This window comes from Polyodon spathula, chromosome 5 (genome assembly GCF_017654505.1).
Source record: "Polyodon spathula isolate WHYD16114869_AA chromosome 5, ASM1765450v1, whole genome shotgun sequence".
Taxonomy (NCBI): domain Eukaryota; kingdom Metazoa; phylum Chordata; class Actinopteri; order Acipenseriformes; family Polyodontidae; genus Polyodon; species Polyodon spathula.
The window spans coordinates 25,870,438-25,889,416 of record NC_054538.1 but is presented as its reverse complement, the minus strand read 5'-3'; the positions used below and the strand labels follow the sequence as shown (position 1 = coordinate 25,889,416).

General features: G+C 35.6%; 1 protein-coding gene across 1 annotated transcript in view; it reads right to left on the bottom strand.

Annotated features, from left to right (window-relative positions):
• LOC121316386 (CUB and sushi domain-containing protein 1-like) overlaps positions 1-18,979 on the bottom strand; it is a 590,542-nt gene that overhangs the window by 354,151 nt on the left and 217,412 nt on the right. Inside the window, exon 7 of the mRNA XM_041251464.1 lies at positions 5,062-5,256. Coding sequence (XP_041107398.1) covers positions 5,062-5,256 — 195 coding nt within the window. The remainder of the gene's footprint in view (positions 1-5,061; positions 5,257-18,979) is intronic.

Here is an 18,979-nt window from a genome sequence, read left to right as displayed (position 1 = left end):
CTTGGGTTCCTCTCTGGGTTACAAATCGATTCCATGTACCAGTCATCTAAAATTAAGTATTACTATGTATTATTGGTAATTTTAAAGTGAACAATAGGGGTTTCCAGATAACACAGTAACATGTGCTTTTATTTATTTAACATGCTTTTTGTTTTTTTACCATCTAATGTAAGAATTTTAATTACCACTAAAAGAGCAGAATTTAAATTAATCAAATCTGGAAAAAATTCAATTATAAACTCATTGTTTTTCTCCTGTTTAAAATGTCCAAATGAATCAATAGCCACATTTTCAAACCTGTATAGTGCACTGCTTCCCTATATATTTAGGGGCTATAATGCTTACAACAGAAAGATACTTAGAAGCACAGATCCCATCTCCAGTAAAATTCCATTAAAAACACCAAGACTTTTGTTGTTGCTTGACTAGTGATAGCTTTTGGCATAATAAAAGATATAATTACAAAACAGTTCAACCATGCAGCTCATTTATATGATAAATTAAAAACTCATTACATTCTCATCATTGAGTACAAACACTTACATTCAATATATGGCATGATAATTAAAATTCTTTTTTTCAAAGCATAAAGCCTAAGGACAAGAACTATTTTTGCTAATAGGTGTTGCTTTTTCTATTATGTCACTTTTGTTTAAATATATATTTTAATGTTTATAGTGAATCCTATAGTACATTTGTTTTCAATATACCAGTGAAAAATAGAATACAAAATAGGTCACTAAAACAAAAGCTTCAGATAAATTAAGCTTACAACTAAGCACAGTGCCATGAAAAAAATATTCGCCCCTGTCTGACTTTCTGCATTTTTGCACATTTTTCACATTGAATTTGGTCAGATCTTTTTGTGGGTTGTAGTAGTATATATAGGGAGTCTGGTGCTTCTTTCATTTGTTTGGTGTACAAGGTAATCAAACATGCAATCTTCAGGTGTGAAAAAGTTATTGCCCCCCCCCCCCCCTAGTTAACTCAACCCAATTAAAGGGATAATTAGGGTCAGCTGTTTGAATACTTTGGTTAACTGTGGCAAAATGCCCGCCCCTGTGTGTATTTTGTGTTGTATGTTGTGTGTTAATGTTGGTGTATAGTCATTGGTACACAGGATATAAACGGGTCTGTGTAGCACAAGTGTTTAAAATGTATATTTGTATTTAGGCACGAGGATTGCACAGCACTTCACGTGCAAGTAAAATGTAATAATATGGGAGCACATGGAATTGCACTTTATTAATTCACGTGCAATTTTACCGCGACTCCAATTGAATGATTGATTAGCAATCGAGTCTTGGTAGAGATGTATAAAAGCTGCATGTTTTCACTCACTCTGGCTTGTGTGTTCAGTGAGTGGAGAATGGGATTTGAGACGAAGGTAATAATAAAATAATAACTTAAAGTAAATAATAAATTCAGCTCACCGTGTTTGTTTAGTATTAGTCCGTTTTGTTTGTCTGTTTATTTTGGCTACCAGTGCCGTGTCCTGTGTTTTTGTTTGTTTCGCAACCTTTTATTTTCTGTCTGTGCACTATTAAATGCTAAGCAAGACCATTCGCTCCACCCAACTCCACCTCTCTCTTTGTTTATTTCCTGGTTCCTGTTTCTAGTCTGATGTCCACCACTCCAGCTGTCTTTGTGACATTAACAATCAGGCCTGATTTGGGCCAGCCCTGCCCAATATAAATCTGACTAACTTTGGCCCTTACCATTAGAGTGAAGTTGTCAGTATTGTCCAAATGGAGAAAGTCTGGGACAGTAGTGAATCTTCTTGCCAAAATTTCTCCAAGAACAAGGCGTAAAATCGTCCAGGAAGTCATAAAGAACCCTAGAACAACATCCAAGGATCTGCAGGCCTCTCTCACCTTGGCTAAGGTCAGTGTTCATACCTCCACCTTCAGAAACACTCTGGGCAAAAATTGGATTCATGGCAGAGTAGCAAGGCGGAAACCACTACTCACTAAGAAGAACATGAATGCTCGTCTCAGGTTTGCCACCTGGATTATCCTCAAGAGTACTGGAACAATGTTCTATGGACCGATGAGTCAAAAGTGGAACTTTTTGGCCAACATAAGCCCCGTTATGTCTGGCGAAAACCAAACACTGCATTCTACAGTAAGATCTTCATACCAACAGTCAAGCATGGTGGTGGTAGTGTCATGATTTGGGGATGCTTTGCTGAATCAGGACCTGGACAACTTGCCATCATTGAAGGAACCATGAACTCTGCTCTGTATCAGAGAATTTTACAGGAGAATGTGAGGCCATCCGTCCATGAGCTGAAGCTGAAGCACAGCTGGGTTATGCAGCAAGACAATGATCCGAAACACACAAGCAAGTCAGAATGGTTGAAGAACAAGAAATTTAAAGTTTTGGAATGGCCTAGTCAAAGTCCAGACCTAAACCCCATCGAGATGTTGTGGCAGGACCTTAAACGAGCAGTTTTGCTCGAAAACCCACAAATGCCATTGAGTTGAAGCAGTTCTGCATGGAGTTGGCCAAAATTCCTCCACGGTGCTGTGAGAGACTGATCAATAACTACAGGAAGTGTTTGGTTGCAGTTATTGCTGCTAAAAGTGACGTGACCAGTTATTGAGTCAAAGTAATCACCTTATTCACATGGGGGCATTCGGTGTTGCATAACTTTCTTTAATAAATAAATTAAATAAGTATCAAAATGTTGTGTTATTTGTTCACTCAGAATCCCTTTTATCTAATATTAGGTTTTGGTTGAAGATCTGATAACAGATCTGATAACAGTGTCAAAAATATGCAAAAAAATGCAAAAAATCAGACAGGGGGCAAATACTTTTTCACGACACTGTAGCTTCAAACTACACCCACTCTTCATTATATCACCCTTGCTATACTGCGGATGCGGATATATCGCAGTCCTGGAGTTGGCTCCCCATTTTTACTGTCTAACTGCCTTAGCTGCAATATACATAGGCACTTAGATTTACTGTTCGTTTTATTTCGTACTGCATAACACAAACAACAATATACAAAACAATTAAAAACAACACATTAATATCGTACTGTTATCATATACACACGCATTGTACAATAACACAAAGCAAATTAAATATCTACTTGGTGAACTGGTTTTTATTTAAGCCAACGAGGTGTTCACGTGTGGCAGCAATGCACTAGGAAAAGCCATAAGGCAGTGATGTCAGCTTCCTAGCAACAAGCCTCCTATGTTGCTGTTGGGAATTGATTTTTTCAATGCAGCGGGTTTGTGCATTTGAGAAAGGAGAGGAAGACTCATGAAATGAATTGGAGACTGAAGTGGATGAGAAGCAATTACCCTCCGATGTATGAATTAAAACGGTGTGCTGCTTTTTATACAATCAGTGAGAAAAAGCAGGTTGCGTAGAGGATTTATACTGAACCCTGGCGCACCCAATAAAATGAGGGACTGGTTGTACAGTATTTATTTGTTAGCCTTTTTGTTTTTCTATGGGTCTCTCGATATGTAGCGGCCCTGGATATACTGTATAGCGGATTTATATTGGACCGTGACATATCGAGTGGGTGGTGTACTTTTAACATCCCCAAGATCAACCAAAGTGTCTTTAGAAAGCAGATACAACTGATCAAGCTTGCTGGCAATACTTACATTAGCTGTTTACTAGATGGCGATTCCTCTAACTTGTATAAATAAGCTTCATGTGTCAATGTGAGGCCACAAGAAATGCCATAAAAGTGATTCAGAATGATTGCAAAACTCTTACATTTATTTGTGAATAACACATATAACACAGCACCATATTATATTCACAAAGAAGGGAGTTTTTTTTTGGGGGGGGGGGCACTCGCTAAATAAAGCAAATCAGATATGAATTTTAAAACACTAAATTATAAGTTACAAATGTTAATAACAGCAAAAACGCTAAACATGACTTAATTGAAAATTAGATTTAGACGTAAAATAACCATATACTGTACAGCTTCCAAAAAAACAAAAACAAAAAAAAAACATACATAAAGTGACAAAACAGAAGAAGGTTAAACTTAATGAAAACCTTGCTCTGAAGATTCTTAACAAAGATCTCTGTGCTTTTCATACTTTAAAAGGTTTCCAGGGACATTGCAATGAAACATGACACAAACAACTTAAAGAGCTGCAACAACTCACAAAAACATTATCTTCAAGGTTTCTCAATGATTTTTCTTGGGTAAAATTTAAATATCTCTAAATGTTTTAATGAAAAACAAACTTTTGCCATATCATTTAGTAGTTTCTTTGATTACATGATGTTAAATAAAATATCTAAATTATGTTAATATACAGAAGGTTATCTCAGGTAACTGTAACTAAACCACCAGTAAATAAACATGGACTACACTTGAACACAAATAAACCTGTAAATCATTACTTTCACAAAGAGCACTCACTCTGGACTTGTGACCGTGTTGTGTTTGTGTGTGTCTTGTTTAGTGTATTATTATTTAGAGACTGAACCCCGCAGTTTACCTGAGCGATACACATCAATTTGTACAGCCAGGCATTATTTTTTGTCAGCAAATAAAGAGCTGCCTTTTCACCATGAACTGTCTTATGTCTATCATTCCTGAGAACTGCATCACCACTGCACCTGTGCACTGCAAATCACTTGCCACAGGGATCCTTGAAAGATCAGTGCTTGCCTGTGATTTATTATTTAAACAATGTGAATTAACCACATTTAAAAATGTACATACTAGTGAATTAGAACAATGCAACGAGCCCACTGTGGTGTGAACAATACAATGTGGTGCTGTAATGTAGTGTGAAGGAAGGTAAATGGTTTCTTACTGTTCACAATATTCACCATGTCACAGTCACAGTAAGAAAAGGTTTCAAAGCCAATTGAAATTACTAACTGAGCCAAAGGCAAAGGCTTTAAAAACAAACAAACAAACAAACAAACAAACAAAAAAAAACAGTCCTTAATGTTTTGTGGATTGGCCTCCTTGTCCTATATGAATGCATTTTAACGATGTTTGTTCATATGTTTGTTTATATGTTAGCTGCATATAAGAAACTCTTATTTATTAGATTCCTACCTCTGCAGAATGGAGCTGGAAAGTCCCAAGATGCTCCACTCCCTGGACTCACAATACATGTCAGCACTGCATGACCTTCCAAGACATAACCTGTCACACAGCTGTAGCGAATCTTGTCTCCAATATTGAATCGTGTTCCATGGACAACACCTTTTGGAATTACTCCTGGATTACCACAGGTATGACTTGGTAGTACTGTAAATACACAAACACAAATTATTTCAGTTAATTATCCATTAGCATTATTCTGACAGCGTCAGCTTTATGTTTTTACAGGGGGAAAAAAGCACAATTAAATGACGGAATTGACTATATAGAAGACACAAGCCAATTCGACATGAATAGCTCTGAGCAGCATTCTAACATCAACATGAAGAAAATGATTACTCTAAATTCTGATCCAAAACTTTACTTTTATGGTTCCTGGTAGATTTGTCAAAGTCATGCTCAGACACGAGCTTTAGCAACATGCTGACGAAGGTTGTTTTCAATGGAAGAAAGCTTTATTTGCTTAATCAAAAACTGCACATCCAAAATAAAATATAATCATTTTAACTACAAACAAACAACTTTCTCTCACTGCCTATGTATTCTTTACAGGTTGTTTGTTTTTACAGTGATGTGAGCATTAAATTGATCTGCTGCAGATGCATATGCTGCCTATTTATAGGGTGACCAGATTTTCAAAGCTCAAAATTAGGACATGTTGTTAAACAGAGCCATAACTAGGGGTGGGTGACTGGGGCAGCTGACCCAAGGCGCAAAGGCGGGAAAATGACTTAATTGCATTGCTACTCGAGTAATAATTTTGTTCTGTGGTTCTCAGTGTTTTCACTTGTCAGCAGCACTGCTAGATTTTTTGCAACACCCTGCCAAATGTTGGAAGTAACCAGCCAAAAAGTAGCCAAATTGTGTTTTTTAAACCAACCAAAAAGAGCCAAAAACCTGTACTTACATTTAAGGCTTAAATATATATTACAAAAGCATACATAAGTACTACATATTTATTTAGAATAAAAAAGAACACAGGTAAGCAATGTTATAAAGGATTTATATATGGACTTTGCTTGTTTTTTGTTTGTTTTTTTTTCTCACAGTTTACAGTACAACTATTATTGTTTCTTATGTGATGAGATCAAATGTGATCCACGATTTATTTTATTTTACTAAGAGTAAAATTTATTTGAATTTTCTGAACTGTCGGTGTATAGTCTATAAAACAATAAATAAAATAATAATACATTCTAGTTATATTTGTATTGATACAGTTCTTAATTTGTTACAAATTAAAAAATAAAAATAAAAATAAAAACTTTTTGTTTCTCGCTATTTTACAATTAAACAAGAACCCTGGACAAATGCATAAGCGTGTCAATCATCTATGAGAATCCCCATATTAACCAGGAAAGAAGTAGATGGGTTCACCATTTTCTCAGATGGATTTGTTGAATGCAAGTGTGGCCATTTGTGTGATTTGTCATTTTATTGGATGCTGAGCTTCAGAACAAAGTCACATTCCAGAGGGAGACAATATTTACCCACTAGATGTTTTAAAAACAAGCCAAAAAACCAAAAACCACCAATCTGGCATCCCTGCTTGTCAACTGTCAGCATGCGCCTCTGCAGTAGAAAAGGGAATGTCTCACTTCCTTAGCAATGGTCTTAACAACCATAAACCTGGTTCTACACAAACCATAGTGTTGCCAGTTCGTTATTTGTTCGTTCGTTCGTTTGTTCGTTCACTTCCCCTGCATTGTGCTTATTTATTTATTTGTTCCTGCAGCCTTCAGGTCCAGCACTACTATAAACGTAATGAAATGTAAAGGCACGTTTCATTACACATTTTAAGAACCTACGTAATAAAGGTAAACTAAAAACATTACGATAGGACAGACGAGTAAGACATTAAATTATCAACAGAGGTTTAATTATATTTAACTTTGGATCCATAGAGTGAGAAATTATAGAAATAAATAAAATGCTATAAAATTAATTCTAATATATTATAACATAATACTTCTTACTTCTAGGTTAATGCAAAGTATTACATTAATTTGGCAATTGATTCCAAAGTCAATGCATTTCACAGTTTTGTTTTTCAGTAGGATGAAAAAAAACATTCCACAATTGTGTGACATTTTTGTATTTTAACATTTTGCTCAAGATTGAGTTTTTCTTCAGCTTTTTGTACAGACATAGAAATCCATATGTTCTTATTGCAGCTGTAATTTTAAGTGGTTTTCATATCATTCAACATTATAGTACATGCTGTGTATTGACCCTGTAAATTCGATTACATCTTTTTCTTCAAGCTTTCACTGTAGTCACAGGGGGTACTTACTATATCAAAATATAAATTGATGCTCATATAGGTTATTTTGGTACTGTTTTGCTTTAAAAGTAAGATCCTGCTATTACTCTTCCATCTCTATATGTACACGTATGTACCTGTACATATGTGAGATCATTGTCAGGTATTTAGAAAACTAGTGGTTGGCATTTAATAACCTAGCTCCATACAATTTAGTAACCCAAATGGAAAAATAATACATTGCGGTATATGTCAAAGCAATAAAAATGTACTTAAAATACATGGTAATATATATTGTCATCTCTTTCCTAAATATATGCTGTATAGTGCAATATATTACACACTATTTAAAAAAAGGCATCTTTGCATTATGTGGCCTGTCCACACTGTTTCTGTAATATACACATTTTATGTAGTGCATTTTAACAATTCTTAAAATGTTATACCGGGTCTAAATTTAATTATTTAACTGACATTATATTTTTCAATATATGAAAGCAAAGGAGCACTTGTATATTGCAGTTTTGATTAATTATTATTAATTTGCATTTATCCTTTCCTGAAGAAGTTTAACACTTTATATTATCACACATCTCTTTATTGTCTTGATTCAAAACAACTCAAATCTGCCATCACGTCTAAGTAGAATGCATGCGTATCAGGAATGTTACAATATGTTAAAAAAAAAATTACAACACAAATCAAAACATTGTAAAAATATATAATTGTATATATTTAAAAGCATATGGAAGCATACTTTGAAATATGTTCCCTTATATTTCATTTTACATATTTAAATATAAAATCCTGTTGATCTGAGCCAGGTCTTTTTTCTTTATTTTTTTCTAGATGTTTTTAAATATTAGATCAGTCTTTTCAGCCACTGCTGGCTGTTTAAGAAAATCGGTCAAGTTTATTTCTTCTTCTTAATTATCTACCCTTTCCTGAAAATACATTTTTAAAAACTACTTGTTGATTACATTTTTTTTTCTCATTCATTGGCCTTAATTAAGACTTCGATTTAAGGTTTTATTGTTTCCTGTTCTTGAGTTAGATTGTATTAAATTTAAGTCATTAGGTATTTAAATAATACAATTATTATTATTAGGCTTCCAAGCAGAATGGCTGGAAGTCTATTGTTCTTCAAAAGATTATTAGGCTTCCAAACAAAACGGCTGGAAGCCTATTGTTGTTCAAAAGATTATTATTATTTTCTTTCCTTCCGCCGCAATGGTAAATCTTTAACAGCCCATAAAATGAAAACCTTGCACGGAGAGACTCGTTGGTTGAGAACGTAGGTCACATGGTTTGGCAACCGCGTTGGATTTTTGCAAAATATTGGTCATTTTCAAAACTCTTCTCCGAAATTGCTTATGCTAGAGCTGTGAAACTTGCTGTACATGTTCATGAATGGTCAATCTTTAAAAGTTATTCAAAGAAAAAGTTTTCGTCAAGGGCTGCCATGTTTATGACATCAGAGGTCAAAAGTGAAAGTAGTTTAACTCCTTGTAGAATGCAGATAGGGCCACTGTTACAATGGAACACACATAGGAACCCATATGTGTTCTATCAAAAACAGTCATTGCCCATGACCTTTGACCTGTAATATGATAGGATTATCACTGTTATTTATTTTTTGAATTCTACATTTTAGCTTTAAAATGCAATTCCTCCAGAACCACTGGACTGATTGAGTTGAAACTTTCCAGGGATCTTATTAAACATGCAAGCATCAAAAGTTATTCAAATGTTGCATTTTTGTCAATACAAGATGGCCGACATTGACCAATATAACTCCTTAAAGAGTGCAGATAGGGTCATGGTTACTAAGTAAGACATTTAGTAAGCCGTACATGTTCTATGAAAATATGTCCATACCAGTAACCTCTGACCTCTCCTAAAGTTCAAATGCAAAACTTGATTATAACTCCTTATAGAGTGCAGATAGGGCCATAGCTGCTATGGAACACTTATAGCAACCCGTGTTTGCTCTAGAAAATAATGTTAGCCTGTGAACTCTGACCTTTCCTAATGGTCAAATGGCTTGTTACTCATTAGATAGTGCAGAAAGGGCCATGTCTAATATGGAACACATATTCTAACGCTTTGCTAATGCCTTGGAAGTATTACAGTTTCTGGCAACTCTAATTATTATTATTATTATTATTATTATTATTATTATTATTATATATTATTATTATTATTATTATTATTATTATTATTTAAACTTGAGTACATTTCATGTTGTTTTTTTTTATATATATATATATATATATATATATATATATATATATATATATATATATATATATATATATATATATAATATATAGGTATTGCCAGGTTTTAATATTCTAATAAGACATGAATACAGTAGAATTTCTGGAGTAAGTGCAGAGACTCCAAATCAAAAGGTTGAGATCCATCACACCTCTCATAAAATTAGTGCAGGTGAACAGTGACAGAAGATAAGCATACACTCAAACATTTAACAAGTCCTGCTATAAGCCGGTCAAAACCACAATGCACTGTTTTGCTGTCCTTGTCTCCTTTTTGATAAGGCTCGGGGTGACACTGAATAATCATGGTCAAGAACTGGAGTTACAGACCTGCAACATCTATCCTCCAAATCAAAAAAGTATGAGGTTTCTAGAGTTCATAAAACATGTGAAATGCGTCTAGGTATGTTAGGTAGAGTGAATGTGCAGCTTAGCCGTGCTTACTGAAACACCATAAAGAAGCACAATGAAGAAGTGTTTAAAACCGACACATACTTACATGCATCATTGAGTGCATAAAGTTCTGTGGAGCTTTTGAATTGGCCCGACGAGGTCATGATGAAACATTATCATCATCTAATCCTGGTGTGTTTCTTGGACTGGTACATTTTGTTTCAAAGATTGACCAGGCCATGGAAACACACTTGAAAATTGCCATTCTTTAAAGGCACCTCAAAAGACTTCTAGGCTGCATGTTAGAGATTTGCAGTTGCAGGGAAAATAATGTGAAAGAACTGAAACACTGCCATTATGCAACAGCTAGATGCTATATTCACAGAATAAAGTGAAAAGGCTAAAATAATTGCACAGAGCTATGACAGAGCTAGTGTAATGTGTGGCGAGACTGTTGGGGTCCAGAAGCTTACAAGGGACAAATATCCAAGGCACATTATGTCCATTGATATGCCCATCAACTAAATTTAATAACGGGTCAAGCAGCAAGTCAAGTTTCAGAGATTTTTTTCAGACCCTCTCTGGTTTTACAACATTTTTCTCTGGCACACCAAAGAAAACTGCTGTTTTGGATGAAGTCATAAAGAAAAGACTTCCAACTTACAAATCAATTTTCAAGAACTTTCTCAGAAAAAAAAATGTAGGTATAATATACACCAGAAATACCTGAACTGATGAAGGCACCAATTCTTCAACTAGAGGTAATTATGTGGAATTACTTTCTTTGGTTTCTGACTACAACAGCATGTTAAGCAATCACTTGTCAATAGTCACAGTGTAATATCTTGGGTGCCTCAGGTTCTGCTAGATTTAGAAGTAAAAGAAGGAAGCCAAGTACGTAGCTATGTAAACAACTGATGTTACATTTACTAAAATAAAAAATAAAAATAATAATAAAATGCTTTTAAAAAGACCAAATTCCCATTGGCTTACTTTCAATTTATGTTTAAAATTCTATTGATTTTTTAGTATTACTATGCAGGACAGCCGCTATAATATTGTTACCTTGACTAAAAATGTGCACGGATTAATCAACTAATATCCATAAATTAACCAATCAAAAAATTGTAATCAACTGACAGTCCTAATTTTTACAAATTTTACAATATGTTTATAATGTATTTCAATATATTTTTGCAACCATTTTTTAATATTTCAATATATGTTTTAAAATATATATTTGAAATATATTTATTGCATATTTATTTTCCTTATGGGAAGGCCCCGCTAATTTGTGGCACACAATATGTGTGTCACTGCTGGCAGGAAAAATGTACTATGTATGTACATAAATAATACTTTATAATACAGATTATAATCTAATGATTTGAAGCTTGTTTATCCCAGTTATTTTGTTCACTGTTTGGTTTAGCTTAGTTAAAATAAAAGTTTTCTTTGGGCTTAAATGCTGTTAATTAATAACAGATGTGTTTCTGGAACAGATAGATTGGACAGATTGATTCTTCAGTACAACATAGAAAAACAGCATGTCTATAAAGACTAATAGAGAGAAAAAAATAACACTTCTAACTGTTATTCATAATACTATATTCATTGCTTTGTATTTTGATCTAATACAGATTCTACAGCAGTAGACGGTTATGAAGCAGTTGCCAGTTTATTGGAAGGAATAATGTTGCAGCCATATTTTATTGATTACTCATTATAATTCAATCATTGCACATGCCCCATGTGTGTAACATTCTGAATATTGCGGGTATATATATTCTGCGTGTAAAAGTACATTAACAGGAAGGATGATAGATAAAAAGTAAAAAAATAGAGGAAAAAAGTGGGTGTCCTAAAGTGAACACTTAACGGATAAAATGTATTTGAACCAAGGTAATGAAATAATAATAATAAAAAAAAGTAAAATAAAAAATGAGGTGTAGGAATAAATAAAATGGGTAATAAAACCAGACAGTTGGCCACTAGTGATTTTTTTTTTTTTCACAGGATCAGTTGAATAGCCTCTTGTGTGCTGTCATCCAGTTTAGAATACTGTGATATGGGTCTTGCACATTATTGATAGCCTTTAGCCTTATAAAGCAGTGGGTTGAATAATTCTTGGACTAAACGAATTGCATTCTTTCTGCTGTAGAGAAAGGTCCCTCCAGGTCAAAATCAAGTCAAATTGGTGAAGCTTTGCAATGTGCTTGGCTGTAGAGTGAAAAGGCTATTAGCATGTGCTGTCATTCTGTCACCCTAAAAAGTACTATTTCTGTGACATTATTTCAGGAAAAACAGTACTGTTTGAAATTAATTTAAAAAATATCTACACGCATATGAACCGGTGATTCTGAATTGTCCACTTGTTATTTACCCATTTTATACAGTATACATAAATATACACATAAATACATACACAGATAAAATGTAGTCCTATATTAGAACATTGTTGCATTGAATTTCATATTTGTAGTACCGGTATTGTATTATAAGGTCAAGCTATTTTTACTGTGTGTGTGTGTGTGTGTGTGTGTGTGTGTATGTATATATATATATATATATATATATATATATATATATATATATATATATATATATATATATATATATATATATATAAAGCAGTTAAGCAGTTTAGTCATTAATATTAATGCCTTTATAAAAGGCATCATAATTATCAATACTATAACAAAAAAACTAAAAAAAGTGTTGATATGAGACACCTGGAAAAAACTGAACTTTTTTACCAAAGTAAACAGTCTGTTCTGGGAACAAAAGTTTTGTGTTTGATGGATAGCACGGTCACATTTTACTACACAAGGGAGGTAAACACCTTTAAAGCTGTCAGTGTCTAAGAAACCTTCTACTTTTCTCTGGCTGCTGGATCAGGAATACTGAGACCCATATTTCACTAAAGATTGTCTTAATACGAAAATCTATTGTGCCTATTTCTATCAAATAAGTTTTCTTAAATCCTGTCACTTATGAAAACCATTGGCATTAACTAATATGATTAATTCAAAAACCACTTGCAATTTATTGGAGATTTGTGCGATCCTTCAGATGGGTACAGTTCTTTTTTTTTTATTTTCTTGACACAATACCGCATTCAACTGAGGTTAGGTTGTTCTCCCTGCATGCTCTGTGGATATTAAGCTCCTTTTTGGGCAGTACATACTGTATTACTAAGTCAATGTCACCATAGTTTTATTTCCTCCTAGAAATGAACTGAGACCATATAACTTACTGTGCATAGGCCTTCAAAGTGATAAGACAGATAACTGCTATACTACTCCTCATAAAGCCTTCTCTCCAGACACCATTATGCATATGGCATATTGATACCAGGCTTGTTAAAACTAAATAAAACTAAATAAGAGTGACTTTAATAGGGTATGATTTGTGACAAAGAATCCTTGCAAAATAGATAAAACATTTTAACATTAGTAACCAACAGAGCACTCATAAAGATCCCTACACTGAAACTGTCTTTATATTGAATTACAATGTATGTCTGTCCAAAATAACCCTGTACAGTGTAAGTGGTGGATACTGTACATGCAGTTCTGAAAGATATACATACCAAATATATATATATATATATATATATATATATATATATATATATATATATAGATAGATAGATAGATAGATAGATAGATAGATAGATAGATAGATAATGTGCCCTATTACATTTAAAAAGCTTTCATTTTGCATGTCTTACTTTCAGAGAATTATATTTGCATTTGCTAGGCCATACCTGAAAAGAAATTCAGTCATTAACCAGCCAGGTGCTTCCAATAATGAATGACATGCTTTGCAGCCAGTGACATACTTTTACCAGAACGACACTGCTGAGATGAAATGACCTAGGAAGTTGCATGTGTAATAGTCTACCTGGCATAAAACAAAGCAAACTGAGAGCTTTCCTTAACCTATTATGGTAGCAAATATTGTTCCGGTTATAATGCACCATGCGACAAAAATCAATTTTATTGATAGAATGCACAAGGTCCCTGATCTTAGGGAGGGTTTGACTTCATATTTTATGTTCTAAAATAACTGAATTGTACTAAACCAAGAAAGAAACAAAGCAGTAAGGAATTAAAAAAATGATAACAGATACTGTGATAAATGACAATCTATATATAAATCACCACGAGGTTTCAATTTCACTTGAGCTATAGGCTGTGCAGTGTAGGGCTGATAGCTGATATATTTCGAACATCCACTCAAAACTCCTCATTCTGCATTTATTGAAACGGTTTTATGGATGACATGTCTGACAGCACTCACAACTAATATACCAAAAAACAAAAAAAAACAAAAACAGTTAAAGCACCATTAGGGAAAACCTCTTTCCCATATTATATTCTTTTCATACATTTTGTCAGAAAACGCTAATAGCACATTTTATGGAGGTGATTCACTTGGAGCTTAACTATTATTAAATGAAATATACAGCTGAGAATGTCTTAATACAAGTATGGGCAACATTGTATTTATTATGAACAGAAGAAACATTATCAGTGGTTTGCAGAAGTTTTCACCCCTCTGCAAAGTTTTTCATATTTTGTTGGCACCTGAGCGTACTCCATGACGCTTTCAAATTAAACTGTCCATGTAGAATCTGCACAAACTACTCCACATTGATAAAGTTAAAAAATGCATATAGAATATAAATAAGTAACATTTACAGAGAAAAACAGATTAGTCTCAGTTGCGTAAGTATTCAACCCCTTTGCTACCACAGCCCTAAATCAGCTCAGGTGCAAATGATTTGTTTGAAAGGTCACAAAATTAGTGAAATGGCTTCAGCGTGTGTGTGCTCAAAGTGGTTTAACATGTAGATAATTTCCCTCAAGTATAAAAAGACTTTCAAGCTGCAACTCACATAGTGCTCTAACAAAGCAACCATGAAGACCAAGGAGCTTTCAAAACAAGTCAGGGATAAAGTGGTAGAGAGGCACAGAGCAGGAAAAGGGTACAAGAAAATTTCAAAGGCTCTGATTACACCGTGTAACATTTTTTTTTTATTTTTTTGTTCCTGGGTAGTAAGTGTTATTTCCTAATTGCTTATGCCTCAAAAGTATAGAAAATGGCTATTATTCCCCACAAACTTTGCTTCTGTGACCAGGACAGTGATATTTAGAAATATCACTATTTCCAATGGGAAAACGGGCAAATGTGTGTCTTTTCGTTCACATAAAGTCAGAAAAAAACAACATATGAATCCAAATTAACATGTATTTATACTAAAGTAATACAAAAATGACTACAAAAGATTTAGAAGTGAGTAGTTTTTCGAGATTTACGATTATACTGTATTTACTTACTTACTTACTTTAACTAGCAACATTATATTTATGTTCAAATGCCTATTTAATTAATACATTGATAAAAAGTGGGAACAAATAGAATTGGCCATTTTTGAAAAAAAGGAATTTGGTATTCCCAAGAATAGAACAATTACTAGCGCTAAAGATGGTTACAATTGAAGACAGTGCAGACGCCAGTGTTTTATGCAGTAGTATAAAGCAATTTTATGCAGGCCACCTGTTAAGCATGCAGTCTATATCTACAATAACAACTGACAGGGCTGCATAGGATCAGAGAATGTTTCAAAATCAGAGGCAGAGCCACAATAAAAGTCATGTTTGAAATTTAAAGCAAATTGTAAAATTATTGATAATTGTTTTGGAATATTGTTTCAAAATTGTATAATTCAACAAAAATATATTAAAAGGGTTAATGCGTAGCCAAAGGTTTCTTACTGATAATTTACCCTTTCTCAATCAAAATGGCAAGTTTCTCAGTATCTAAAAACTTAGAGGGAAATGCTGTGTATATATATATATATATATATATATATATATATATATATATATATATATATAGATAGATAGATAGATAGATAGATAGATATAGCCGGCTCCCAGGTTCACCACCAGGAGGTGTTCATGGCAGGCAGGGGGCTTGCCTGCAGGTATTGCTGATAAAGATCAGAGGGACCTGTGGGCAGTGTATGTGCCTGCCATGACGTCAAGGAATTAAAGGATGAACAGGTGCAGTTAGGTAGGCAATTATTGTTTGAACATGGTATAATATCATAAGCCTTAATTGGCCCACACCTGTAGCCTGTATCAGCCAAATTCCTAGCTGATGATGGGCTGGTAAAAGAGAGCCTGTACAGCTAATCAGGCTTCTCTTTTCGACCTAAAAGCAGTCTGGGTTCATCTATACCCAAAACAGGAGCCTGAGAGTTAAAAATACCTGTTGTGAAAAGCTGCTGATTGTGTTTGCAAATCCCTGTTTGCTGCACAGGCTAAGAGGATCTGCCTATTCGGATCCAGGATTAATCAGCGGAGACCTACCTGCAGGGCTGGAGTTTATAAACAAACACCCAGTGTGGCGTTCCAACCAGGGGTTTGGAGACCGAGTGCGCCGGTTTAATAGAAATACAATGAGATGGAAACGAGGACTCACGCACGGACATTTGGGACAATTATTTGCCAGGCATTGCCAGACAAAAGCACTCTTCCACCGGCTGGCCATGGTTAATGGTACAGCTGGTTTACATCATCTTTCTTCAAGAGACCTGTCTCGTCGTAACTAAAAAAAGATAATGTGTGTGTTTTTTGACTGGAAAATGGCTTAGCCATCCAGTAGTGTTAGTTTAGGAATTTGTTTTGTTTGAATATTTGTTATTTTGTAAATAAAAGTGTTGCCTGCACGACACCGCCCAAAGATGCCTTCTTGTCATCACTTGGGGATGCCTACCTCGCTTCGCCCAAGGTGTTGCCTGCTGCTCCGCATCGCCTGCTGCTCTGCATCGCCTGGGGTTGCCTGCTGCTCCACATCGCCAGGGGCTGCCTATGTCTCTACATTGTCTGTGGAGCCACCGGTGGCAGGGTACGAAGGAGAAGCGCCAGGGGCTCCCCTCCCGAGTTCTTCTCCCAAGGGTCCGCTGCTGCCTTCGCCTGGGGCTGCCGGTTCTGCTTCGCCTGGGGTCGCCGTCAGCTCTGATTGGCCGCAGGGGTCCATGTGGCCGGAGATCCACCAGAGGGAGCTGCCGGCTATGAAGAAGGGGGTAGATATCAGGCGGCCACCTTCCTCAGCAGCCTTTCTGCTGCCAGGACTGCCCCGGGTAAATAAGTCAGTTTTATCGCTGCCAGGGGTGCAACAGGACAGAGCAGCTTTTCCGCTGTGGGAGTGGACCACCATGCTGTCAGCCATGCAACTCCCATCAGGGGAGATGACGGCATTTTCAGCCATGGGCCCAGTGATGCCTCCCTTCCCGGCCCAAGACTTTGACCTGGACTGCTGGGTTTTTAAGGGGGGAGGTAGCCGTTGAGGCCAGGTGTGCTTTGCACAAGGGGGGGGGGGTATATGTAGCAAAGTTCCCCTCCCCTGGGCTATTTATTTGTGTTGTATGTTACGTGTAGTGTGTTAATGTTGGTGTATAGTCATTGGTACATGGGATATAAATGGGTCTGTGTAACACGAGTGGTTTAAAATGTATATTTGTATTTAGGCACGAGGCTTGCACAGCACTTCACGTGCAGGTAAAATGTAATAATATGCGAGCTTGGGGAATTGCACTTTATTAATTCACGTGCAGTTGTACTGAGACAGTAGAGAGACTGGAAGCCTTGATTAGTTCATACATTAGGAAATGGCTGGGAGTTTCATGATGCCTTAGCAGGGTAGCACTCTACGGTAATATCAGCAATAGCTGCACAGCACACAGAGAACAACTTTCCTCCATCCAGCAGAGCAACCAACAAGAAAAGTTATTAGATCAAGATTTGCCTAGGACAATTGGAGGCTGCTAGAGATTGGAGAATGCAGCCAGCGCCTTATTTTCCCACCTGAGAGTACTATAACAGTCCTTCCACATTTTCCTGTGTTCAGTCTCAGCAAGCCTTGTTCTCCTGGTGGAGGTAACAGTGCCATGGGATGATTCCGTGGAGGAGAAAGAAACTGGTGTGTTGAGTTTGCTGCCGAGGTGGAACAGCGGGGGTGAAGAGTCTGGGTTTATCCAGTAGAGGTGGGTTGTCGGGGATTCGTTGAACACTCCATGACCTGGCTTCTCAGATGCTGGATTCAGTGGACAGCAGTTGCGGCATATAGTGAAGGCTTTATCTGAGGAATCAGACAGAAGCAACAACTGGCTCTGGTTGAGGAGGAGAGGCAGACCTCAAAAGAGGTTATGGAAGAAATTAACATCAATGGAAAGGACTGGAAGACTAAAGTAATTGATGGTTTGTTAAGTATAACATGTTTTTTTAATTTATTTTATAGGTTAAAATTACTTTCACGTCAATATCTGAAAGGTTCTTGGTTGGTAGTACGATGAGGATTGTTTGCTTTGCTTTTTTACACTTCCATTTTACATTTCTGCCGTTTATTAAGATATTTAGGCTGAAATGATAACTGATACTTCATTTATTGCATGTGTGTAGCATATAGGCTACTTTGAGTTTTACATTATTACCGCTGTGTGAGAACTAGATTATAGATAAGCAAAGTGTCTAAAATAAGTTTACTTTTTAAAATATGTTTATATTGTTCCTTACAAAGTGTAAATAATAAGTTGGTAGGTGTCACAAACATAGCTGTAGTGGGTGACTTCAGACCAGAAACAGGAACTAGGAAAAAAACGACAGAGAGGTGGAGTTGGGTGGAGCTGAGCGATTGGTACCACTCAGCATTTAATAAATGAACAGACAGTCAGAAAATAAAAGGTTGCAAGACAAACAAGACACAGGACATGGCACTGGTAGCCAAAATAAACAGACAAACAAAACGGACTAACACTAAACAAGCACTGTGAGCTGATATTTTACTTATTATTATTATTATTATTATTATTATTACCTCCGTCTCCAATCCCGTTCTTCACTCACCCCCGAGTGAGTGAAAA